Here is a 26,996-nt window from a genome sequence, read left to right as displayed (position 1 = left end):
AATCAAATAGTAATCTGCGCCGTTTGGTCATGTCAGCATGGTGCATCGTCCACAAACATATCTCTTTTCTAGTTTTCATTGGGAAGGCAGGTAAAGGGTTTTTATCCAAAGCAATCACTGTTGAATGTGAAAACACAAAACTCGACTTAGTTAATTTACGTTACTTTTGTTTTGAGCCGACTCGCTGTCCGCCAGAGCGGGGCACCTGGCTCACGCCCGGAAGCAGTCCGGTTCCACAATGAATGCAATCACTTCACCCGAATAAATTCCTCTCACCGGGATAACCCGGGCCAGATAAACGAACCACCTCATTGACGCCTCTGGCTCAAGCGGTCCTCTGTCATCCGGGTATCTGCCATCGAGAGAGTGTGGGTGAGGAGGCGGGAAATGGCGTCTGGGAGCACATCGCAGTATCAGCTACTAGACCGTTCATAAAAACAGTAAAGCAGAGAGGAAATAAGAAGAAAAAGAAGAAGCAGCTGCTGTCCGCACCGTGGCAGCCAGCAGTGCTTGATCAGTCGACTCGCTTTCTAGATAAGGTGAAGTACTGTAAAGTAAGTAGGGATTATTTCAAGCGTCTTTCAGCATGTGTCAATGACGTACAAATAAATATTTTCCTTTCTCGCCCCCAAGGCATGGACAAAAACTATCTACAGTAGCTAGTCAGCCAATTTGACCCTACGTCTTGCAACAATCTCGGCCTCCTGGTTTGATAACATGTAACCATTTCGCAGCGGAAAATTATTGAATGTTTTTGTAAATGTTGGTTTGATTTCTTCTACATTTACAACAGTCTTGGCTAACTATTGCCTAAGACAGCTAATTGACTAGATCCATGTTGCCAAGCTAGGTAGCTAACTAATCAGCTAGCAAAGTTTAGGTAGTAGTAGTGCTAGCTAATTAAGTTTAGCTAATGTTAGTTGAGCTAGTCAAATGTGCCTTTGGACAGAAGGGGCTAAATATTGCTTGTCCAGACTCTCACAACCTAAGTTTAATTTCGTTAGCTAGATGTTCTAACAGCTAATTGCATAGCTAAACCGCTAACATTTCTCAGTTGAAAACAGACAGTGAGAAATGGCAGGTACAGTAGCTAGTTATCTAGGTGCTGTGTTTTTTGCTAGCTAGCGGGGTAGCCGCCACGGCTAGCTAACGTGAACTAACATCGCGCGCTGTTTTCGAACGATGTTTGTTACTTGCTAGTAGCGGACTCCTGTGATGTTTAGCTAGTTAGTTACTATTGGCGTCCTGCTTTTAAGGCCTTCTACCTGGACACGAGTGGTCCGTAGCAAGCTTTAATTTCCCGCCCACTTTGTGCATACAAGCCTGCATAGGGCTGTCCGTCCATAGACATAGAAAAAGTTGGTTAGGTTAGCTGTGGAACAAATGCGAAAGCTTAACATGTTTTCTTTTGAATTGTAACCAGTTTTGACCCATTACACGAAGGAGTCAGTAACATTTTGAACAGTGACAATTCGATTAACTTGCCAGAAGACTGTCTAGTTAGCTAACTAGCTATTTCAATGAAGTGTGCGTGGTGTTCCCACTTGCCACCCATGCCACCCATGTTGATCGACCATCCCCTCATCTAACCATACCTTCCACTTGTTATGGAACGATGCACCGCCACCACCAAACGATTACTAGTGAGAGCGAATGAATGGGCTGCTGCAGTCACTATGGGTACTCTTTCTAGAGCCCCCAATTAAAGTCCAGGTAGCAATTAGACCAGTAAAAATAAATGTATTGTCATACCTGTGGTAAACAGTATGAAAAACCACAGTTTTCAGCCAATCGGCATTCAGGGCAATACTAGCAATAAAGCACCTCGTGGTATATGGCCAATATACCACTAGGGCTGTATCCAGGCTCTGTGTTGCATCGTGCTTAAGAACAGCCCATGGTTATGGTATATTGGACATTACTACACCCCTCGTGCCTTACTGCTTAAATATACATGGGTTTTAACACTAAAATATCTTTGTTTACAATTTATGCTCCCTGCATATAAGGAAAGCCCCTAAGGCAAGATTATAATTTCTATGATTCACACGGTGGAGGAACATATTGTCTGTCTGTAGCCTACTGTACACGGTGGAGGAACATGTTGCCTGTAGCCTACTGTACACGGTGGAGGAACATGTTGCCTGTAGCCTACTGTACAAGGTGGAGGAACATGTTGCCTGTAGTCTACTGTTCACGGTGGAGGAACATTTCCTTGTAGCATACTGTATATGGTGAGCTGTTTGTGGCACTTCCTCTTTAATATGGAAAACACACTTTCTAAAATATTGACACAATTACAATCTTTATATAGGAAATGTAATTTAATCAATTATATGTGGAAATATTTATTTGTGTCAACATACTTGCGTGAACTAAACTAAAGCATGTTAGTTTTCAGTGTTATTTAGATGATGTGAGCTAAATCTGTTTTAAGATAGCTAACGTTAGCATAGCTCTTTCACTTACCAGCTTGACTTCCATGCTAACTGAAGCCCATGATGATGCTCATGCTCGGCTGGTGCTGCTGCCTGTTTTGAGATGCTTTAAAGCCACATTGATGGTAGGTGCACCATCCACTTTGAGAAGCAACTTCTTACTGAAATAGTCCTTACATTGTTGATGGCTGTGGAAGTTCTCAGGGATGAAATGTGACCTGCAAATTGAGTAAATGCCCAGTTTATTCCCTCTCACTAATCCCACTTTTTACAAAGTTTTACATTCATCATGTGACGCTGACCGTGGGGCGTTGTGGTATTTTCTTTCTGAAGTTAGTTTATTTGGAGACCTCTAAAAGTTGAGTTTGATCAACATTATAATATAACAATTGGTTTAACAGTTTGTAATTTGGGAATGTTTTCTTGGGGTGCTCTAAATCTATATGCATTTCTGGCATTGAGAAAATAAGTGCTACACAACTTCAATTGTGCATCGGAGTTTGTGTCATACTAAATTAAAATATTGAAGTTGCCATATTTTATTATTTTAGGTTGCGGTACCTTCCTTGATGTGGACAATGTGTTACTACATTACGCAAGCTCACATTTTGAACGCATCATATTGGTGAGTAACATGGGGTGTTGGTGGTTAATCCAAACTGAATATTAATACTCAGTTTGGAAATGAGATCAACTCTAGATTGGTCTTGATGCAAACAATTTAACTGAACTTTTCATGCATTCCTTGGTAAATTATTAATTCGATCATACTCTAGGGCAGGGCTATTTAACTGGCTGTATATCAATTTAGAATGGCCCTTTGATACATTTCTGAACATTCATATAAAAAAAGCAAACTATTTCCAGCAAAAATTTGATTTTTAGTACCAAAAGGAGCCCTCGTTCAATATTCTCCAATGGAAATGTTTTCCTGTAGTCCTGCCCATTAAGTGCTGTCAATTAATATCACCTAACATACCAGTTACAGCCAATCAGCGCTGATAACAGGGGTACAGGGTCTTTCTGCCCGCCTATCGGCTCATTCACCACGGCTGTGAGTTAAAAAACGACCATTAACTTTATCCGATCAACATCCTAGCCTGCAACATTGCTTGTTTTGTTGTCTGCTGAGCATCATGATCTATTTTTACGCAATGATGTTCGATGGCTAAGAAAGGGTAATGCGCTCGAGAGCATTGTGATCTTTGGGAGGAGATGGTTGCTTTTCTCTGTGATTGCCTCCACAAGAAAGCCAACAAATATCTAGTGAAAATGCTTGAGCTCGTATCATGTTTTGTTTTTGTGACATCTTCAATCAATTGAATTGACTAATTTTGGGACTACAGGGGAGGGATGAAATAGCCATTGACATGATTGGTAAAACAGATTTCAAAATGTTATTTTCTCCTGATTTAGCTCCATCAAAACCGTCAATTTTCCCTTCACTGCGCAACTATATTCAGCCATTAGTACAAATCACTCCTGTGACGTTGGAGTTTTTAGATGAACTGAAAGCAAACTCATAAAATGTTGTAAAGTTAGTCCCTACAGAGGTGGTGCTTTTTCATTAACGCACCCATTCTCTACTGATGCGGTATGGAGAGAGACTGCTCTGCAAAAACTAGTCATCTGACATATACCAACAACAACAAAAATAACAAAAGTAGACAGGTGAAGAAATTGAAAATGGGACAGAATTTGTTGCTGGTCATCTGAGATATGCTACAAATTAGGCCCCGTAAGAATTTAGTTGAATAACCCTACATTAGGGTAAACTGAGCCGTGATAAAATGAGGTAATACCCGTTTACGTCTTTAACAACTTACTGCACAGTCACGCCGCTTTGAGTGCATGTGGCAATTTCAATGGTTCTCACACATCTTCAAATTATTTTTTTACGTTTGTTTTTAAAAAGCACTCTAGTATAATGGTGTGTATGTGTGAGTAGCTAGCATCTAGCTACTATAGAGGTTGTTTTCTTTGTAGCATATGTAACAGCTGGTTGTAATTTCAGAAATCTGGGGGCAGTGAAAATGGATAGTCTACTATACTTTTTTCAAATATAGCTTTATCCACAACCTTACTTGATGTGTGTATTATATATCCATAGATTTCCTTTGTTCTTAGAAAGAAAGAGAAATAAGGAAATCCTCTTCTCCCAGTACAGTGTTTCTGGCGCTACCGGCTGCAGCCTTGGGTTGTTGGAAGCTGTGAATGAGTCATGCTTTGAGATGGTAAAAAATAGGCATGCTATGACTGGAGGAACTGTATGTGTGATTCGTCTTCATTGGCTCTTGCATCCATGCTGAGTTCTGTTGGCACAATTGAGGCATGACGTTTCTGCTGCATTGGAAGATTTGCTTGCTCTTTGTATGGTTTAGCCCAGGGGTATCAAACTCAATCAGCACATGGGCCATATTGGAAGAAAAAAAAAACACAGCTTATAGTTTGTTTTTACAAAAACCGTGCCTACAACCGTGGCCCAAACTGGCCATTTTTTCTCTCTCAAAAAATAGGGCTCTTTATAAAAACCACTTATGTTCATAGGATGCTTTATAGCATTTTAACATATTAAATCATATTTGTCCAGCCTTTGCTACTATGCTTGCAGATGTGATTTAACTCCAAATAACAAAAACATAACTAGTTAGTTGTAGCCTAGCCTACTGCTCAAATGCTGTCGTAGGCCTACATTTCTCCTTTGCATGGTGTTTTATTGAAATGTTTGGCATTTTGGTTATTCGTTCTTACGCTTAAATAAATGCCAACAAAGATAGTTTTCTGTAGGCTACCGCAACGATCAGTTGGAACTGACATTTGACATGGCCTACCACACCTTTAAACTTTTGGTCCGGTGGATTCGGTCACTGCCATTTAGTGATATGATACAGCATTTTTGTGTGTGTGTGGCAATGCACTGCGGTTTGGTGTGCATCGTGTTGGCAGTGCTTCCTGTGACTTGTAGTGCAGTGCATCACGGGCGGTATGGAAAGCGGGCCAAAATGAATTGACACCCCAAATCAGTGCGCCGGCTGGATTCTGTCCATGGGCCTTGTTTGATGCCTGGCTTAGCCTAACCGAGAGCTAGGTCGTTCCTTCATTCGTAAATAATCTTATTTACTGGCTATATTATTATCTAGGCGTAACATTTTTTTAGTCTCTGGATTTGAAGTAGCTAACCTCTGCATTGCATTGCTCACACTGGCACCCCTGTGCCCGTGGGGCTTGCAGTCATTACAAGGAGACTAATGCTGTCATATTACATCAATAGTACCACATAACATCCCTGTTATGCTAGTTCAACATAACAGCTGTTGCTTCGTCACGGTGAAGACTAGTGTTCATTTGGAAATAATCCTTCCTGTGACTTGTATTGAATAAGTCTGGCTACTTGTCTTGTGTCTATGTAAATATTGTTGAAGGCACATACGTTTCCCGAAATCCTGCCCTGTAATCAACTGCTAATTTAATGTGGGTAGTGAAATAAAAAATTGTCCATCACATGTTTTGACAAGGGATGGAAACTTTACATTAGTGACTGAAAAAAGGGATGTTGTGTTCACATTCCTCAAGGTTTATCTGAGAAGTAAATGGACTTAGTTATATTAGGATCTGTTGAGAAAGTGTGTTCACTGTTTAGGCCAGGCCCCGTGGTAATGTAATGCAGATGTAGTGAAGCAGTGGGTTTCTCTGCAGTGCAATGGGAGTGGTGGATAGAGAGAGCTGTGTGTCCACTGTCTGGCATGGTGCCTGATAGGTCCTGGACATGTCTGAACACATTTTCAGCCAGTTATGTAATGTAGGATGCTGACCAAAACTTGCTTTGCAAAATGCACTTTATAATTTCCTCAAGAGCTTGCGCGTCAATGGGTGTCTGTTGCCAAGTGCGAAAATAGAACCTGGTTCAATTTTAGATGCGTGAAGATGCAAGTACCGCCTTTCCCATCTCCTCGTTGGTGTTTAGGAGCATTCTAACCCATGTGGGTGATTTTTGAAAGAAGAATGAGGTCCACACTCCACTCTGTTGTAGTAATGCGCCTTAAAGTTGCCATATAAAATCCACAGCGAAATAAACGAGGAGTGATGAATCAAAGAAAACAAATTAATGTGGTTTCCCCTTTTTTACCTGTGGAAAAAGAGAGAAACTATGATTATTACTCACAATGGTTGAAATTCTACAAAGATCCAGCAAAAAAAAGACCATGAACATTTCAGGTAAAATAACCCACTGTTTATCGCCCAGGACGATACGCTAGCCAAATGTCCATGCATGTTTCGACCTGTCCCCAAATTTAATATACAGTGGGGCAAAAAAGTATTTAGTCAGCCACCAAATGTGCAAGTTCTCCCACTTAAAAAGTTGAGAGAGGCCTGTAATTTTCATCATAGGTACACTTCAACTATGACAGACGAAATGAGAAAAGAAATCAGAAAATCACATTGTAGGATTTTTTAAATTAATTTATTTGCAAATGGTTGGAAAGTAAGTATTTGGTCAATAACAAAAGTTTATCTCAATACTTTGTTATATACCCTTCGTTGGCAATGACAGAGGTCAAACATTTTCTGTAAGTCTTCACAAGGTTTGCACACACTGTTGCTGGTATTTTGGCCCATTCCTCCATGCAGATCTCCTCTAGAGCAGTGATGTTTTGGGGCTGTTGCTGAGCAACAAAGATTTTCTATTGGGTTGAGATCTGGAGACTGGCTAGGCCACTCCAGGATCTTGAAATGCTTCTTACGAAGCCACTCCTTTGTTGCCCGGGCGGTGTTTTTGGGATCATTGTCATGCTGAAAGACCCAGCCACGTTTCATCTTCAATGCCCTTGCTGATGGAAGGAGGTTTTCACTCAAAATCTCACGATACATGGCCCCATTCATTCTTTCCTTTACGGATCAGTCGTCCTGGTCCCTTTGCAGAAAAACAGCCCCAAAGCATGACGTTTCCACCCCCATGCTTCACAGTAGGTATGGTGTTCTTTGGATGCAACTCAGCATTCTTTGTCCTCCAAACACGACGAGTTGAGTTTTTACCAAAAAGTTTTATTTTGGTTTCATCTGACCATATGACATTCTCCCAATCTTCTTCTGGATCATCCAAATGCTCTCTAGCAACTTCAGACGGGCCTGGACATGTACTGTCTTAAGCAGGGGGACACGTCTGGCACAGCAGGATTTGAGTCCCGGGTGGCGTAGTGTGTTACTGATGGTAGGCTTTGTTACTTTGGTCCCAGCTCTCTGCAGGTCATTCACTAGGTCCCCCCGTGTGGTTCTGGGATTTTTGCTCCCCGTTCTTGTGATCATTTTGACCCCATGGGGTGAGATCTTGCGTGGAGCCCCAGATCGAGGGAGATTATCAGTGGTCTTGTATGTCTTCCATTTCCTAAGAATTGCTCCCACAGTTGATTTCTTCAAACCAAGCTGCTTACCTATTGCAGATTCAGTCTTCCCAGCCTGGTGCAGTTCTACAATTTTGTTTCTGGTGTCCTTTGACAGCTCTTTGGTCTTGGCCATAGTGGAGTTTGGAGTGTGACTATTTTGAGGTTGTGGACAGTTGTCTTTTATACTGAAAACAAGTTCAAACAGGTGCCATTAACCTGTTAATACTCTAGGGGCAGTATTTCATTTTTGGATAAAAAGACATGCCCGTTTTAAGCGCAATATTTTGTCACGAAAAGATGCTCGACTATGCTTGGAATTGATAGTTTTGGAAAGAAGACACTGACGTTTCCAGAACTGTAAAGATTTTCACTGTGAGTGCCATAGAACAGAATCTACAGGCAAAACCAAGATGTTTGAGTGACCAGGAAATCAACAGGATTTCTGGAGGCACGTTTTCCATGATCTCCTTATATGGCTGTGAATGCGACAGGAATGAACGGACACTTCCTATCGTTTCCCCCAGGTGTCTGCAGCATTGTGACGTATTTGTAGGCATATCATTGGAAGATTGACCATAAGAGCCTACAATTACCAAGTGTCCCGCACGGTGTCTGCGTGGAAATTGGTGCGCAAAAGTCAGGTACCAGTATTTTTCCATCCGAATCAGAGAAGAATGCACGCTTCCAGGGAAGGGATTTCAATGAAGAGATATATGACAAAACACCTTGAGGATTGATTCAAACAACGTTTTCCATGTTTCAGTCGATATTATGGAGTTAATTCGGAAAAAAGTTTGACGTTTAGGTGACTGAATTTTCGGTTAGTTTCGGTAGCCAAATGCATAGTAACAAAACGGAACGTTGTGTCCTACACAAGCATCTTTCAGGAAAAACTGGACATCTGCTATGTAACTGAGTCTCCTCATTGAAACATCTGAAGTTCTTCAAAGGTAAATTATTTTATTTGATCCCTTTGCTGGTTTTTGTGAATGTTGCGTGCTAAATGCTAACGCTAAATGCTAAGCTAGCTATCACCACTCTTACACAAATTATTGATTTTCTCTGGTTCTAAAGCATATTTTGAAAATCTGAGACGACAGGATTGTTAAGAAAATGATAAGCTTGAGGATAGGCATATTTATTTCATTTAATTTGCAATTTTCAGAAATCGCTAATTTTGCATTATGGTAATGAGCTTGAGGTTGTAGTCACGATCCCGGATCCGGGATGGGGCGGACTAAGAGGTTAATACAGGTAACGAGTGGAGGACAGAGGAGCCTCTTAAAGAAGAAGTTACAGGTCTGTGAGAGCCAGAAATCTTCCACTATAATTTGCAAATAAATTCATTAACTCCTACAATGTGATTTTCTGGATTTTTTTCCTTCTCATTTTGTCTGTCATGGTTGACGTGTACTTTTGATGAAAATTACAGGCCTCATCTTTTTAAGTGGGAGAACTTGCACAATTGGTGGCTGACTAAACTTTTTTGCCCCACTGTAGTTGGTTTTGATATTGAACCTGTCAGGTGGGAATAGTTCAAAATCAACATGTGCAGGCGCAGAGCTGGTTCGGTCAGCATGTAAGATTAAGTACGGGTGGGGGGGTTGTGCTCCTTGAGAGAAGAGAGTTGTGTTTACTTACAGTAAATCACTTTCCTTGTGCATTTTTTTTTTTTCGTTAATGAAACCCATAGGTCCATCTTATCTCTAATGTCCTCATACTTTTTGATCAATTTGTCCCGTCAGTTGTCAGATAAACACATTCACTGAAATAGTCTTGCGTACTCAGTTGACGGGGTCTTTGGCTCACTGAGTCAGCAATGATGTACTGTGATGCAAAGGAAATGGTGTCTTGAATGCAAGCAGATGTTAGCAGCAGCACTTTTTCTGCTGGTGTTTTTTGTTCACTAAGGGTTTTCAAATCACCAGCTTGTCCACGTCTTTAGCTGTTAGGCTGTATGTTATGTGAACCCATGAAGCGGGGGGGAATCAGGTCTTACACTAATGTCCCCCCCCCCCTCTTTCTCTCTCTTCCCACCCAATCTTCCCCCCATTTGTCCCCTTTGCCCTATCTGTCCTCCAGTCTTACATGTGGCTCTTAAAACAATGATGCTGAGAATGCGGAAGGCATCTCAGCAGTCGAGCCCTGCCCATGCGCCCCGCCCATCCCGAACCAAGCGGAGGCATTCAGAAGTGGAGTGCACGCCGACAGGTGGCGGGAGAGGTCTGCTGTCCACCATTAAGAAATTAATCAGAGGAAATGCTGTCAAGGTGAGCCGTCTCTCTGTTATGTCTCCGAAATGGCATCCTATTCCTTATATAGTACACTACTTTTGACCAGTGCCCTGTGAGTCTTGGTCAAAAGTAGGGCACTAGATAGTGAATAGGGTGCCATCTCGGGATGGTAACATTCCCCCCTCAAACATTCCACAGCTGTTTGATCACTAAAGTTACATGCAGTCCTTAGTTTAACATCTTAGCAATGTGTTATGTTCGCAGCACCTTTTTGCACCCCACACACACACCCCCTAGACCTTTATTTAGTCCAGATGTAAGAAGTAAAGTCTGTTTCAGTACCCCCAGTGTCATGTTTCCCTAGAAATGCATGGTGGAATGCAGCTTGTCTTAGAACTCCAGCAGTGTTCTAATTTTAGCGGTGGCTCTAGAGATTGCAGAAGGATAGTGGGTAGTGGGGCTGTATGATTGGGGGGAGAAAAAAATAATTGCCATTTTTTTGGGATATTAAACTTGCGATTTTCTAACACATGGGTGAAAACTTGCTAATTCCATCAGACATGTTTAAAACACGTCTGGGTAGAAAACATCATTTCTAAAATGAGATCATGAGTTAATACATACTGTGCTAAATGAATACAAAACCAAATTAAGCTAATATTTTCCAATATTGTTATACATATGGTGATAGGATTACAGCACATACATATTAACAAACCTAATTTAACATGATCATCAAACTATAGCAGGGTTCCCCAACTGGCGGGTCAGATTTGGCTTGCAGGTGGTTTCATTTGTTTTCTGAGCCCCCTTGCCCCCATTGTTGGACATAATAGACTGTAAAAACACCAGGAAATCTGCTCCAAGAGGTTTTAATTTAGGAAATATTTTCTCAAGTATTCCCACGCATGGAGAGATGTGAAGGCATACAAATGTGAACAGGTTGGAATTATGTTTTAGTCATATTATATATTTTTGGAGCTTATTGTGGTCAATTTGCAGCCTACAAGTTATTTGTAAGTATGTTCTTGCCCCCTGACCATCCACTGAAGAGAAAATTGTCCCGCGGCTGAATCTAGTTGATGATCCTTGAAATATAGTGTGCTATAAGTGTATAGCATGTTGTTCATTTAACCAATGAATAACATGAGTTTCTATTTTACCATGGATTTCTTCAAGTTAATTTATTTTAAGCGAAGTTCATTATTTATTCAGCCAGCCATAGGTTGCAGATGGAATAGGAAGATTATATCCTGTATTTATGTATTAGTAGGCTGAAACATCATTATAAGTCAAAGTTCATTTAAAAACATGTAACCTACCAATTTACAACGTGCAGTCTGGTCCAGTCATTCAACGCGATGGCCTTGCCCATGTGTACACCGTGATCGTTATGCACACTTAATGCTCCTCGTTCAGGCCCCAAGCAGCTAAAGCTTCTCTTAACCCCAGAGCTATGTTTTTTTTCTTGTTATCTCTGGGGAAGTAGCCTATGATGTTTGCAAGCACAGACCTTTCAGTTGAAACTCCTTATCAATAAAATGTAGCATACTGTCAAACTAATGTAGGGCTTGGTTGTTATTATTAGTGATGGGGGGATAATTACATATTGGGTTATTTGTAACGCTATATTGAATTGTTTTGACTATTACAATATTATTTTTGCTCTAGTTGGCTGTACTTGCACAAACTCCAGCATTTTCCCTTCACAGCTCGTTCGATATCTTTTTTTAAATAATTGTAGTTTTTCATCACTTATTTCCTTGACTGTTCAACTCGTTTTCTCATGGCTCTCTTATCCCTCTGCAGCATACATACATATGGGCAGCAATATGTTTGGCACATTGAATAACAATAAAAATCAGTGTCGAATCGCAATGCATACGTATCGACACCAAAGTCAAGTGATAATATCACATTGTGAGGTCCCTGGCAATTTCTATCCCTATGTTGTAATAGACCAAAGACAGGCCTATGTTGTTGTAGTCACGTAATAATCATGTAAGCTCTGTTTCAAATGATCCCTTAATTTTGCTGTACAGCGTTTGGATGGTGACTTGAGAGATGGAATCTTGTTTCCTGTCCAGATTGTTTATCCTCTTTTTAAATAAAAAATAAAAAATTTAATAGACAGCTTTGCTGACTAAATGTGAATCCTTTCTTTGGCTGGGTGATTTCTATGTGTCCTGCGGGATGTTTTTTCGTAGGGTGTTACCCTCGTTAATTCCTGTTTTAACGTATGTGACTAGCTGTGGCTGAGGGGCTTTGTTGCTGTCCGGCGTTTTTTTTTTTTTCACCATGCAATCGTTGTGAAGTAGGGGATGGTTCTTCGAATGATTGAATGCATTTGTTGTATTGTCGCTACAACTCTTGAGGCACTTTTTGCACAACACATGCATTTGGTTGACAACGGTTTGCCTGTTGCTGGAATACTGCCAGGCCACTGAAGATGACCCCTTTGGCACCAAATCGCTGTTCTCGTTAGCATTAGCAGCACTCATGTTTCTGGGGTAAAGCCCTTTCTCTCCTCACCAGCATCTAACTGTGTGCTCTGTGGGATGCTTATGATTAGCCAGCATGACTTGCAGGGAGCGAGAGCCCGCTTGTGATTGGTCAGCATCCTCTGTGCATGTAGAGAGTGAATGGAGTCTAGGGAATCTTATTGGCGACGGTACCGTAGTCTAGTGTGAAAGAACGTAGAGAATCGCAGCCTCTTGTGATATGGATATTGCACATCAATATCGCAATTTCTATCTGAATTTGATTAATCATGCAGCCCAAGTAAGTAGCTAGGGTTGGCTGAAACAATATTTCAGGAGAGAAAAAATCCCTCTGGGAAGGCATATGGTTTCTTTGTCTTGGACCATTGTTACTTGGCATACTACAAGTCCATTGTACATCCAACCAGATATGAGTCAGAATTCCTTTGGCCATCTGCTAGTGGGAAGATTCAAAATGTTGAATACTTTAAGATTTTTTTAAAATGTGGTTTTATTCTAAAGTTATACTCCTCCCATCAGTTCTGATATGAGAGTTGTGTTTCTACTTCAGGTAGAGCAGGAGAACCCAGCAAAGAAGACGCGGCTCAACTGCGACGTAGACGACAACCTGATCTCTTCCACACCACAAGGTGGCGATGCCCCCAGGAGGACCATCTCCAGGGTCAGCAGGAGAAATTCAGTCAACGGGGGTGAGTTTGGAAAAAGAGTGAAATGTTATTCTGTTCAGTAATCATACCTTGTACGCCAACAAGCCTTTTTACAGGAGTTTGCATCCCTTGATAAAGCGACATATCATGTTGTTCTTACCTGCTCCTCACCCTAAACCACAGAAGCGACAAACCATGACACGAACCATGACACGAGTAGTAAGCCTGTGAAGCCCAATGGGAAGCTGGAAGAGGCGGCAGAGACTTTGACCAGTCCGCCTAGAACCACTCTCCTGGGAACCATCTTCTCTCCAGTCTTCAACTTCTTCTCACCAGCAAATAAAAATGGTAATACACCAAAATGATGCTAGGTCGAAGAGTGCCAATTACTCTGCAGAAACTTGACTTAAAATATGTTAGATTGGCCCACATTGTTCCATGTTTGTCTCTAGTCACTGCGCTGGTAAATGGCCTACTATATTACCTCGGTCTTCATTCAACCTTGTATGATGCTCATTTATGTTATTGTATTTTTTATATTGTGGTCAAGTCTAACTTCCCTGCAGAACTACGGTAATAAGTAGTATAAATATAGTAATCTAATGTAATTTTCAGCCACGTCAGGTTCGGACTCCCCAGACCAGGCGTTGGAGGCTGAGGAGATTGTCAAGCAGCTCGACATGGAGACTGTGGAGGAGACCCCCACCTGCACTGGCACCACCACCGAGGAAGTGTGTACGACTATGCCCCTTTACTCCAGCAACATGCTGCCCCCCCTGCGGCCCCCACACTCTCCAGAAGTACCCATCGAGGAAGAGGAGGTCGTCACAGACATGCCTCCTCTCACAGGTAGCTGGAGATAAATGTCTTCTTGGTGTCCATGTCATAATGGACAAGGATCATGCTCACTTCTCTCTCCTGCCCATTTCTCTTGGTCTCCTCCCTCCTATCCTCTCAGCCCCAGACGCCCCTCCAGTGGGAGGCTATGTGGATGCACAGCCCACAGCCCCTGCAGAGGGGACATACGAGGAGGACTGGGAGGTCTTTGACCCGTAAGTACCAATCTGCTCCCTCTTACGCAAAATATTCCAGCCTTAGTTAAGGCCAAAATATGAATACTTAGAATTCATTTTGATCATGTGAATATAAAAAAGGAAAATGTACTGAACAAAAATATTAACTCAACCTGCAACAAATTCGAAGCGTTACAGTTCATATAAGGAAATCAGTCAATTGAAATCAATTCATTAGGCCATAATCTACGGATTTCACATGACTAGGAATACGGACATGCAACTGTTAGTCACAGTTATTAGGGTGTGACCACTATTTGTCTCGAGATGCATGTACTTTGCCGAGAGTTGATCAGGCTGTTGATAGTGGCCGGTGGTCCCACTACCACAAAGTTTCTGGATATTGGCGGGAACTGGAACATGCTGTCATAAATGTCAATCCAGAGCATCCCAAACATGCTCAATTGGTGAGTATGCAGGCCATGTAAGAACTGGGTTGTGAATTATGCTCAAACATGAGGTGGTGGCAGCGGCTGAATGGCATGACAATGAGCCTCAGGATCTTGTCACTGTATCTACAGTGCATTCGGAATGCATTCAGACCCCTTCCATTTTTCCACATTTTGTTACATTACAGCATTCTAAAATGGATTACCTAACAAATCAATTAATCTACATACAATAATTCATAATGACAAAGTGAAAACATGTTTAGATATTTCTGCAAATGTATTTACAAATAATAAAACAGCTTATTTATATAAGTATTCAGACCTTTTACTATGAGACTGAAAATTGTGCTCTCTTGTAGAGGTCGACCGACTATGATTTTTCAACGCCGATACCGATTTATTGGAGGACCTAAAAAAAAAAGCAGATACCGATTAATCGGACGGTTTTAGGGGGAAAAAAACTGTTTTATATATATTTATATATTTATTTATTTATTTTATTTAAAAAAATGTATTTGTAATAATTACAACAATACTGAATTAACACTTATTTTAACTTAATATAATACATCAATAAAATCAATTTAGCCCCAAGTAGATAATGAAACATGTTCAATTTGGTTTAAATAATGCAAAAACAAAGTGTTGGAGAAGAACGTAAAAGTGCAATATGTGCTATGTAAGAAAGCTAACGTTTCAGTTCCTTGCTCAGAACATGAGAACATATGAAAGCTGGTGGTCCCTTTTAACATGAGTCTTCCAGGTAAGAAGTTTTAGGTTGTAGTTATTATAGGACTATTTCCCTCTATACCATTTGTATTTCATTAACCTTTGACTATTGGATGTTCTTATAGGCACTTTAGTATTGCCAGTGTAACAGTATAGCTTCCGTCACTCTCCTCGCTCCTCCCTGGGCTTGAACCAGCAACACAACGACAACAGCCACCACATCGAAGCAGCGTTACCCATGCAGAGCCAGGGTAACAACCACCCCAAGGCTCAGAGCGAGTGAAGTTTGAAACGCTATTAGCGCGCGCCTACTAGCCAGCCATTTCACTTCGGTCACACCAGCCTCATCTCGGGAGTTGATAGGTTTAAAGTCATAAACAGCGCAATGCTTGACGCACAACGAAGAGCTGCTGGCAAAACGCATGAAAGTGCTGTTTGAATGAATGTTTACCCGCCTGCTTCTGCCTACCACATCTCAGTCAGATACTTAGATACTTAGATGCTTAGATGTTGTATGCTCAGTCAGATTATATGCAACACAGGACACGCTAGATAATATCTAGTAATATTATCAACCACGTGTAGTTAACTAGTGATTATTGTTTTTTTATAAGATAAGTTTAATGCTAGCTAGCAACTTACCTTGGCTTACTGCATTTGCGTAACAGGCAGTCCGTCTCCTTGTCGAGTGCAACGAGAGAGAGGCAGGTCGTTATTGCGTTGGATTAGTTAACTAGGGTTGCAAGATTGGACCCCCCGAGCCGACAAGGTGAAAATCTGTCTTTCTGCCCCTGAACGAGGCAGTTAACTTGAAATCGGCCCTAATTAATCGCCGATTCTGATTTAATCGCTCGACCTCCACTCTCTTGCATCCTGTTTGCATTTAACATCCTTGTTGTTTCTACGACTCGATTGGAATGCTCTGGTGGTAAATTCAATTGGTTGGACATGATTTGGAAAGGCCCACACCTGTCTATGTAAGGTCCCACAGTATGTCTGAGCAAATCCCAAGCCATGAGGTTGAAGGAATTGTCTGTAGAGCTCCGAGACAAGATTGTGTTGAGACACAGACCTGGGGAAAGGTAGCAAAAAATGTATACAGCATTGAAGGTCCCCAAGAACACAGTGGCCTCCATCATTCTTAAATGGAAGAAGTTTGGAACCACCAAGACTCTTCCTAGAGCTGGCCGCCCTGCCAAACTGAGCAATCTGTGGAGAAGGGCCTTGGTCAGGGAGGTGACCAAGAACCCATGGTCACTCTGACAGACTTCCTCTGTGGAGATGGGTTGTCCTTCTGGAAGGTTCTCCAATCTCTGCAGCACTACAGAAATCAGGCCTTTATGGTAGAGTAGCCAGACATAAGCCACTCTTCAGTAAAAGACACATGACAGCCCGCTTGGAGTTTGCCAAACGGCATCTAAAGGATTTTCAGACCATTAGAAACAAAGTTCTCTGCTCTGATGAAACCAAGATTGAGCTCTTTGGCCTGATTGCCAAGTGTCACGTCTGGAGGAAACCTGGCATCATCCCTACGCTGTAGCATGGTGGTGGCAACATGACTGTAAGTCGCTTTGGATAAAAGCGTCTGCTAAATGGCATATATTATTATTATCATGCTGTGGGGATGTTTTTCACCGGCAGAGACTGGGAGACTAGTCAGTATTGAGGGAAAGGTGAACAGAGCAATGTGCAGAGCTCTTTGATGAAAACCTGCTCAGGACCTCTGACTGGGGCGAAGGTTCACCTTCCAACAGGACAACGACCCTAGGCATACAGCCAAGACAACACAGGAGTGGCTTCGGGATATCCTTGAGTGGCCCAGCCAGAGCCCGGACTTGAACCCGATCGAACATCTCTGGAGAGACCTGAAAATAGTTGTGCAGTGACTCTCCCCATCCAACCATCCAATCCTCGATCGGATCTGCAGAGAAGAATGTGAGAAACTCCCCAAGTACGGGGTGTGTGTGAAGCTTGTAGCGTGAAGGCCGACGGTGCTTCAACAAAGTTCTGAGCAATGGGTCTGAATACTTATGTAAATGTAATCCATTTTAGAAGGCTGTAATGTAACGAAGTGGAAAAAGTCACCATATGTGCAGGCTGTATTACATCCGGCCGTGATGGGAGTCCCAGTGGGCAGCGCACAATTGCCCCAGAGTTGTCCTGGATTGGCTGTCATTGTAAATAAGAATTTGTTCTTAAACAGCTTGGAAAATTTTCTGGAATTATGTCATGGCTTTGGAAGCTTCTGATAGGCTAATTGACGTCATTTGAGTCAATTGGGGGTGTACCTGTGGATGTATTTCAAGGTTTACCTTCAAACTCAGTGCCACTTTGCATGACATCACGGCAAAATCAAAATAAATCATCAAAGACCTCAGAATTTATTTTTGTAGATCTCCACAAGTCTGGTTCATCCTTGGGAGCAATTTCCAAACACCTGAAGATACCACGTTCAACTGTACAAACAACAGTACGCCAGTATAAACACCATGGGACCGCGCAGCCGTCATACTGCTCAGGAAGGAGACGTGTTCTGTCTCCTAAAGGTGAACGTACTATGGTGCGAAAAGTGCAAATCAATCCCAGGACAACAGCAAAGGACCTTGTGGTGATGCTGGAGGAAACAAAAGTATCTATATCCACAGTAAAACGAGTCCTATATCGACAACCTGAAAGGCTGCTCAGCAAGGAAGATGCCAGTGCTCCAAAACCGCCATGAAAAAGCTAGACTACGGTTTGCAACTGCACATGGGGACAAAGATCGTACTTTTTGGCGAATTGTCCTCTCGTCTGATGAAACAAAAATATAACTTTGGCCATAATGACGTTATGTTTGGAGGAAAAAGGGGAGGCTTGCAAGCTGAAAAACACCATCCCAACCGTGAAGCACGGGGTTGGCAGCATCATGTTGTGGTGCTTTTCTGTAGGAGGGACTGTTGCACTTCACAAAATAGATGGCATCATGAGGGAGGACAATTAAGTGAATATATTGAGGCAACATCTCAAGACATCAGTCAGGAAGTTAAAGCTTGGTCGCAAATGGTTCTTCCAAATGGATAATGACCCCAAGCATACTTTCAAAGTTGTGGCAAGATGGCTTAAAGAAAACAAAGTCAAGGTATTGGAGTGGCCATCAAAGCCCTGACCTCAATCCTATAGAAATTTGAGGGCAGAACTGAAAAGGCGTCTGCGATCAAGGAGGACCTGACAAACCTGACTCCATTACACCGGCTCTGTCAGGAGAAATGGGTCAAAATTCAACCAACTTATTGTGGGAGCTTGTGGAAGGCTACCCAAAACGTTTGACCTAAATTAAACAATTTAAAGGCAATGTTACCAAATACTAATTGAGTGTATGTAAACTTCTGACCTCCCGAGAATGTGATGAAAGAAATGAAAGCTGAAATAAATCGCTCTACTATTATTATGACCTTTCACATTCTTAAAATAAAGTGGTGATCCTAACTGACCTAAAACAGGTAATTTTTACTTTGATTAAATGTCAGGAATTGTGAAACTGTGTAAATGTATTTGGCTAAGGTGTATGTAAACTTCCGACTTCAACTGTACCTGCAGTCAGCATGCCAACTGCACGATTCCTTAACTTGAGACATGTGTGACATTGTTGTGGCAACTGCACATTTTAGTTGCTTGTTTTTTTTCAGCACAAGGTGCACCTGTGTAATGATCATGCTGTTTAATCAGCTTCTTGATATGCCACACCTGTCAGGTGGATGGATTATCTTGGCAGAGACATGCTCACTAACAGGGATGTAAACAAATGTGTGCTCAACTTGAGTATTAAGCTTTTTGTGCTCATGGAACTTTTCTGGGATCTTTTATTTCAGCTCATGAAACATGGGACCAACACTACATGTTGCGTTTATATTTTTGTTCAGTGTCGTTTATTTTTTGTTGTTGTGTGATTTCATTAAGTCCTGTATTTACCTTTTTTGAACGGTTTGGTTTGGATTGGTCCAGGTATTTCTTCATCAAGCATGTACCTCCACTGACTGAGGAACAGCTGACCAGGAAGCCTGCCCTCCCACTGAAGACCCGCAGTACGCCAGAGTTCTCCCTGGTTCTCGACCTGGTGAGTGATGATAACATGGTGCACTTCAATCCGTCATCTGCATTGGCCGTGCATATTTTACAGTGATACGGCCTCTGCAGATGTCAGCGCATTCATACTTCTTGCGCTTCCCGGAGCAGATCCGGGCTGTTGAGTAAGCTGTTGTGAAGGAAGTGAGTTTGTTAATACAGCCTCCGGAGGCTCTGCAATTGTCACACCTTCCGTATGGAGCCTCCGACCACATTTTTCGGGTCAAACATATATTTATTTTTACTGTAAATGGTACTTCCACTTAACGGGTATTGTTGTGGTGGTTTGCAACTTACAACTATTTTTGTGATTCCTACCAGGATGAGACATTGGTGCACTGTAGCTTGAATGAGCTGGACGATGCAGCACTAACCTTCCCGGTCCTGTTTCAAGATGTCATTTACCAGGTATACAGAAGTCCTTGGTCTGACATTGAGGCGTTTCTGTTTTAAATGGGACATAATTAAGCATATTACTTTTCCACCAGAGGGTGCTAAAGCTGTGCCATTGTAGACAGCCACAGGTGAAAGTTGGAGATGCAGAATCAGTTTCTAGGAGAAACGGGGGCCTCTGAATACTTTGTACAAATAACTGATACTTTGCTTGTCTGCAGGTGTATGTGCGTTTAAGGCCGTTCTTCCGAGAGTTCCTGGAGTGCATGTCTCAAATCTATGAGGTAAAGTGGGCTTCCTTTTCTCTTATTTAATTGTAACAGTATATGGAAAGAGTGCAGTTACTTGCTTTAAGCTACTCTGAAATGAGAAAATTATTCGGTTGTCTTCCCCTTGTTAGATCATTCTCTTCACTGCCTCAAAGAAGGTTTATGCAGACAAGTTGCTCAACATCTTGGATCCTAAGAAACAGTTGGTTAGGTAAGTTAAATGTTTATTTCTCATGTTTCTTTCTACCCCTTCATTTAGATGCATTGGAAGTATCAGCCGTGTTTTTGTAATAGAATACCAAGCCGTAGCTTTGACATGCATGTATAGTGTTCTGCCTGCATGTGATGTTCAGTTGTCAACATTGTTGTTTTGACTGAAATATTCAAACAGACTTTTAGACTTTTATTTATTTTCCTCTCCACTATCCCTAGACACAGGTTATTTCGTGAGCATTGTGTCTGCGTACAAGGGAACTACATCAAGGACCTGAACATCCTTGGAAGAGACCTGTCCAAGACCGTCATTATTGACAATTCACCACAAGCCTTTGCATATCAGGTGAGCCTTTCAGCAACAAGTGACATCTGTAATATAGGTTGGCCGATTAATTAGAGCTGTATTTTTGGGGGTCGATTTTGAATTTTTATATGTATTTTATATATTTTTTAACCTTTTTATATTACTAGGCGAGTCAGTTAAGAACACATTCTTACTTTCAATGACGGCCTAGGAACGGTGGGTTAACTGCCTCGTTCAGGGGCAGAACGACAGATTTTCACCTTGTTAGCTCGGGGGATCCAATCTTGTTGCCTTAGTTAACTAGTCCAACGCAATAACGACCTGCCTCTCTCTCGTTGCACTCCACAAGGAGTGGAGTGCAACGAATGCAGTAAGCCAAGGTAAGTTGCTAGTTAGCATTAAACTTATCTTATAAAAAAAACATTAATCACTAGTTAACTACACATGGTTGAGGATATTACTAGATATTATCTAGCGTGTCCTGCGTTGCGTATAATGTGACTGAGCATACAAGTATCTAAGTATCTGACTGAGCGGTGATCGCAGAAGCAGGCGCGTAAACATTCATTCAAACAGCACTTTCGTGCGTTTTGCCAGCAGGTCTTCGTTGTGCGTCAAGCATTGCGCTGTTTATGACTTCAAGCCTATCAACTCCCGAGATGAGACTGGTGTAACCGAAATGAAATGGCTAGCTAGTTAGCGCGTGCTAATAGCGTTTCATACATCCCTCGCTCTGAGCCTTCTAGTAGTTGTTCCCCTTGCTCTGCATGGGTAACGCTGCTTCGATTGTGGCTGATGTCGTTGTGTTGCTGGTTTGAGCCCAGGGAGGAGCGAGGAGAGGGACGGAAGCTATACTGTTACACTGGCAATACTAAAGTGCCTATAAGAACATCCAATAGTCAAAGGTTAATTAAATACAAATGGTATAGAGGGAAATAGTCCTATAATAACTATAACCTAAAACTTCTTACCTGGGAATATTGAAGACTCATGTTAAAAGGAACCACCAGCTTTCATATGTTCTGAGCAAGGAACTGAAACATTAGCTTTCTTACATAGCACATATTGCACTTTTACTTTCTTCTCCAACACTTTGTTTTTGCATTATTTAAACCAAATTGAACATGTTTCATTATTTACTTGGGGCTAAATTGATTTTATTGGTGTATTATATTAAGTTAAAATAAGTGTTCATTCAGTATTGTTGTAATTGTCATTATTACAAATAAATAAATAAAAATCGGCCGACCTTGAATATGTGGACATCTATAAGTACCTAGGTGTCTGGCTAGACTGCAAACTCTCCTTCCAGACTCACATCAAACATCTCCAATCGAAAATCAAATCAAGAGTGTGGTCCTTCTGTAGCTCAGTTGGTAGAGCATGGCGCTTGTAACGCCAGGGTAGTGGGTTCGATCCCCGGGACCACCCATACGTAGAATGTATGCACACATGACTGTAAGTCGCTTTGGATAAAAGCTTCTGCTAAATGGCATGGCATAATGGCATAAGAGTCGGCTTTCTATTCCGCAACAAAGCCTCCTTCACTCACGCTGCCAAGCTTACCCTAGTAAAACTGACTATCCTACCGATCCTCGACTTCGGCGATGTCATCTACAAAATGGCTTCCAACACTCTACTCAGCAAACTGGATGCAGTCTATCACAGTGCCATCCGTTTTGTCACTAAAGCACCTTATATCACCCACCACTGCGACTTGTATGCTCTAGTCTGCTGGCCCTCACTACATATTCGTCGCCAGACCCACTGGCTCCAGGTCATCTACAAGTCCATGCTAGGTAAAGCTCCGCCTTATCTCAGTTCACTGGTCACGATGGCAACACCCATCCGTAGCACGCGCTCCAGCAGGTGTATCTCACTGATCATCCCTAAAGCCAACACCTCATTTGGCCGCCTTTCGTTCCAGTACTCTGCTGCCTGTGACTGGAACGAATTGCAATAATCGCTGAAGTTGGAGACTTTTATCTCCCTCACCAACTTCAAACATCAGCTAACCGATCGCTGCAGCTGTACATAGTCTATAGGAAAATAGCCCACCCATTTTCACCTACCTCATTCCCATACTGTTTTTATACTGTTTTTATTTATTTACTTTTCTGCTCTTTTGCACACCAATATCTCTACCTGTACATGACCATCTGATCATTTATCACTCCAGTGTTAATCTGCAAAATTCTATTATTCGCCTACCTCCTCATGCCTTTTGCACACATTGTATATAGACTGCCCATTTTTTCTACTGTGTTATTGACTTGTTAATGGTTTATTCCATGTGTAACTCTGTGTTGTCTGTTCACACTGCTATGCTTTATCTTGGCCAGGTCGCAGTTGCAAATGAGAACTTGTTCTCAACTAGCCTACCTGGTTAAATAAAGGTGAAAAAAAAAAAAAAAAAAAATTGAAAATCCTAATCGGCCGACCTCTAATCTGTAACCCAACCTAGCACAGCAAAATTAAGCCTATTTTTTTATTTTTTTTGCATTTTAAATGATATTCAGAGAATTGATATATGCTGTTGTACAATACAGAATATACCTTCCTATATCCCTACAGCTTTCCAATGGGATTCCCATTGAGAGCTGGTTCATGGACAAAAATGACAATGAACTCCTGAAGCTTGTCCCGTTCTTGGAGAAGCTTGTTGAGCTGGTACATACAAACTACATTTTTTAAACGTGTTTTACTAATGCTTGTCTAGTAATAATTTGTTTATTTGTAAGTCATACATGCTTGAGCTGTCATTGACATGTGCTTTGCGATGCCCCCAATATTCATTTTTAGTAACCCAAAGTCTTTTACGAAATGAAATGTTCTTCGCCACTACAGAGAAATCATCTCTTTAAATCATCGGTTTAGGTTCATATCACTGTGGTATTAATATAGTCTGTCTCCTGTGCTCCAGAATGAGGATGTGAGGCCACATGTTCGAGAACGGTTTCGTCTGCACGAGCTTCTTCCCCCAGACTGATCCCTGGAATAGATGGACGGAAGAGATGATGAATGATTGAATAAACCAACACAGACATGTAAAAAGCCCTCTTTGGATTACAACATTGCCATTACTGTATAAGGTTTCACTTTTTCTCTCTTTTTACCCACCATAGGTTCCCCCCCCCCCCCCCCCCATCGATAACGACAATGCAAAGTCACATTTTTGAAGCAACATCTGGTTAAAAATCATTTACAAAGCCACACGTTTAAATCACATTACTGTGGGCAAGATCAAGAAGGCTCCTCCTTTTGACTGGCTTTTTATCAGGAGCAGTTTCTTTCTCCCTGCTTCTTCTCGGAGGGGCCAAGGTGCTGTCTGTCTGGACTGAATGTGTTAGCTGACAGAGAAGAGGATTATACTTGCTCCCTTTGGTGCTTTCATGGGACTGTTGACAGTGACACTCTTTGGCTACAGACGAATTTGAACCGGAATGGCCAGTAAAGTGTGTGTGTTTTTGTGTGTGGGTACATAGCTTATCTTTTCTTTCCAGCTTGGGGTTTTTACAACATTTTTACCAGTAGCCTATAGGATCTCATTATGCATTCCTCTAGCTGAATTTCTTTGTTTTGTAGACACTTGTTGTAAACGCAATGTGTTATTTTACCCCATTTCACAATGTTGCATTTGCTTTTTTCTGCCTATGTTTTATGTAGGTGTTCTCCAAGGCTGTTGATTGGAAAATAACATTGATGGTAGGATATCCCCATGCTATGTCAAATCAAATTAAACAAATTCACAGCTTCCTGTATAATTTGTACTTCTGTTTAAACAATAGTTGGCTTTAATTAATAGGACACTTTGCCAATAACTAATCAATTAGTATCACTTTCAAGAAATTAGCATCAAGGGACAGACAGTTCGTTTGACTAAATGTTCCCCGCTTCTCAAGTGATGTGTTACTGACATTTTTCTTTTATAGTAACGTTTTTATTTGTCATTTGTATATTTCAATGTATTTTTACTCAACCAAGGTTATTTTTATGGATAAATGTCTAGTATTGAATTATAACTAATGTAGATTTCACCCCTGTCTGTTACTGGGGGCAGATGGATGGATGGCTGGGTCCTGAAACAGCCCAATGTGTAGCACCACCAGCATATAAACAGCAATCCTCGTCACTGTGGTATAAACCCAACCTGCCTAGTAGTTTTGTTTGTTTTAGGAATTTGTTTTATTATATGGCTTTAAAGCCTTTTTAAATGCAGTAGGAAGAAGCAGCGTTATGTCTGGATGTTTCTGCCCAGACTTGGGAGAGTTGTAGAGAAATATACCATGATACATTGTCAGATATTGTACCTAGTACTTGTTATTTCATGCGGCCTAACCAGATCATAGACACTTTATTGATGACAAACTGTAAGGAAAAAATGACACCTAAAACGGTTACCGTACCATGTCCATTTGGCCCTTTTGTTGATATTATGGACTTGTACATTAGCTGGTCATGTATATGGTGCCATACAAACCTCCTTCCTAACATGATCAAACATCACCACCCATGTCGTCTTTTTTTCTCTCTCTCTTTGGAAGTGTTTTATAAGTCGGAGACAATCAAGCCTCTAATATCAAAACACTCAAATCGGAAAGGAAATTCTGGTCCATTTGCTCTGTTCTTGTTCTAAATTTAATTGTGCCATGCGAACAAAGTTGTTAGGTGAATCCAACTGTGCCCTATCCCAGCTAATCATGCATGTCATTTTGCCAAACATCTGAAGGACTGAGGGTTAAAACCCATACCAGTCCTTTTAGCCTGTTCTCTCATTGCCTTTCTGGAAATCATCGCCCTATAAAACTGAACTGACAGACTAGTTACACTACAGGGCGCATAGTTTTTAGTTTTTTGCCGACACTAAATATTTCCAGACTATGAATGTATTTTTTCCCACACTTGATCCCAAAATGGGGGGAGATTAACTAATCAAAAGTCCATGATCCAAAGGATCTATCAATTTCTTTGATTTTTGCTGCTTTGAACGGTGCACATTGCGTAAACATTTTTCACCATTCTAATATATATATATATATATACACAAACAAACAAACAATGGACACCCTATTCTATAGCATTTTCAAATATGCAGCCCTATCCATACCCACTTTAGCGGTTGGTTGAGAGTTGGCCCCATAAGCCTGACATGGCCCCTAGGAGGATCAACCTGCTCCTTAAAGGGGGCCTGGCACTTCTATCAAGGGAGAGCTTACTTTGTAATTGTTTATGGGTGGGCTATTTGACATGTACATCTAGTTCATTTTTATGTGAATTATACCCGTTTTTTTTTTATTGTACAATGGATATTGTACAATACATGCAGCTTTGCGTTAAAAGAAAATCCTTAAAGGAAAATCTTTTTGTATTTTTTTATTTCAAAAGGCATGTCCTCTACTTTTTAAATGTATTCATTAAGATTTAACTTCACATCAGATGGAGTGTTTTTCTTACAAATATCTGTGTATGTTTAGTTAGGGCAGTGTCACTGAACTGTTAGAAACCTAGCATGTATGTACAGAATCTTGTTTTGTGGGGAAGTCCTGAATTAAATTTTAATCTTGGCACTTTTTCTGCAGAAAAGAGCAACTGTGTTAATGAACCTTTTTCAATTTCCATTAAGGTGTATTTAAAATGTATTTTTAAATGCTTAAAATTACATCTTTGCTAACCATGTTGTAAAATGTACATACCCAATTGCATTGAAGTATTGAACAAAGTTTTAAAGTTAAACCATCCAGCATGTTGTTTTTCTTTCCTATTGAACATGGTATTGTAACTCTTGGTAGTTTATTTTCACTTGACTATCTCTAGACCAGGGTTTCCCAAACTCTGTCCTTGGGGTCCCCTGGGTGGAAGTTTTGGTTTTGGCACTAGCACTACACAGCTGATTAAAATCATCAAAGCTTGATGAGTTCTTTAAATCAGCTGTGTGGCGTGAGGGCAAAAACAAAACGTGCACCCAGTTGGACCCCAGGACTGAGTTTGGGGAAACCCTACTCTAGGGATGGGTATTCAACTCTTACCCTATGTGGTCTGGAGCCTGCTGTTTTTCTGTTCTACCTGATAATTAATTGCATCTGGTGTTCCTGGTCTAAATCAGTCCCAGATTAGGGGGTAACAATGGAAAAAATGCAGTGGAACTGGCTGTGTTGAGTTAGAGGGCTATAGATTCTCCATTCATTTTACTGAGAAAGGAAGATGTTTTTTTTGGGGGGGGGTGCGGGTAGGCAGGCCTACTGGTTTCCAGCTATTAAAACACTGAGAAACTAGCCACTCTTGAACATATAGTCCCTTATCCTATTTGAGCCTATATCA

General features: G+C 41.3%; 1 protein-coding gene across 6 annotated transcripts; it reads left to right on the top strand.

Moving 5' to 3' along the window:
- The first annotated feature begins 50 nt into the window (after nt 1-50).
- Nucleotides 51-26,411, top strand: LOC124035795 (CTD small phosphatase-like protein 2-B). 6 transcript variants are annotated; one of them, XM_046349533.1, is made up of 15 exons: nt 52-554; nt 2,473-2,563; nt 2,990-3,063; nt 9,902-10,089; nt 13,105-13,243; nt 13,385-13,549; nt 13,817-14,050; nt 14,160-14,253; nt 19,377-19,488; nt 19,818-19,904; nt 20,111-20,173; nt 20,290-20,369; nt 20,591-20,717; nt 23,253-23,348; nt 23,602-26,411. In XM_046349533.1, exons 4-15 carry the CDS (start codon nt 9,925-9,927, stop codon nt 23,665-23,667), a joined length of 1,428 nt encoding a protein of 475 aa, XP_046205489.1. In that variant the 5' UTR covers nt 52-554; nt 2,473-2,563; nt 2,990-3,063; nt 9,902-9,924; the 3' UTR covers nt 23,668-26,411. The 6 variants fall into 6 exon arrangements, with proteins under 6 accessions (XP_046205491.1, XP_046205489.1, XP_046205488.1 ...); XM_046349532.1 differs by having other exon boundaries at nt 2,457-2,563; XM_046349534.1 differs by lacking the exon at nt 2,473-2,563 and having other exon boundaries at nt 52-539.
- Nucleotides 26,412-26,996: the final 585 nt, after the last annotated feature.

This window comes from Oncorhynchus gorbuscha, linkage group LG05 (assembly GCF_021184085.1).
Source record: "Oncorhynchus gorbuscha isolate QuinsamMale2020 ecotype Even-year linkage group LG05, OgorEven_v1.0, whole genome shotgun sequence".
Classification (NCBI taxonomy): Eukaryota; Metazoa; Chordata; class Actinopteri; order Salmoniformes; family Salmonidae; genus Oncorhynchus; species Oncorhynchus gorbuscha.
The sequence above is the reverse complement of the archived record's forward strand: the minus strand, read 5'-3'. Positions and strand labels throughout refer to the sequence as shown.

Coding starts and splice junctions, on each gene's coding strand:
- LOC124035795 (XM_046349535.1), top strand. CDS start 9,925: ATGATGCTGAGAATGCGGAAGGCATCTCAGCAGTCGAGCCCTGCCCAT. Junction 10,090..13,104: donor TCAGAGGAAATGCTGTCAAG/GTGAGCCGTCTC, acceptor TTTCTACTTCAG/GTAGAGCAGGAGAACCCAGC. Junction 14,051..14,159: donor AGACATGCCTCCTCTCACAG/GTAGCTGGAGAT, acceptor CTATCCTCTCAG/CCCCAGACGCCCCTCCAGTG.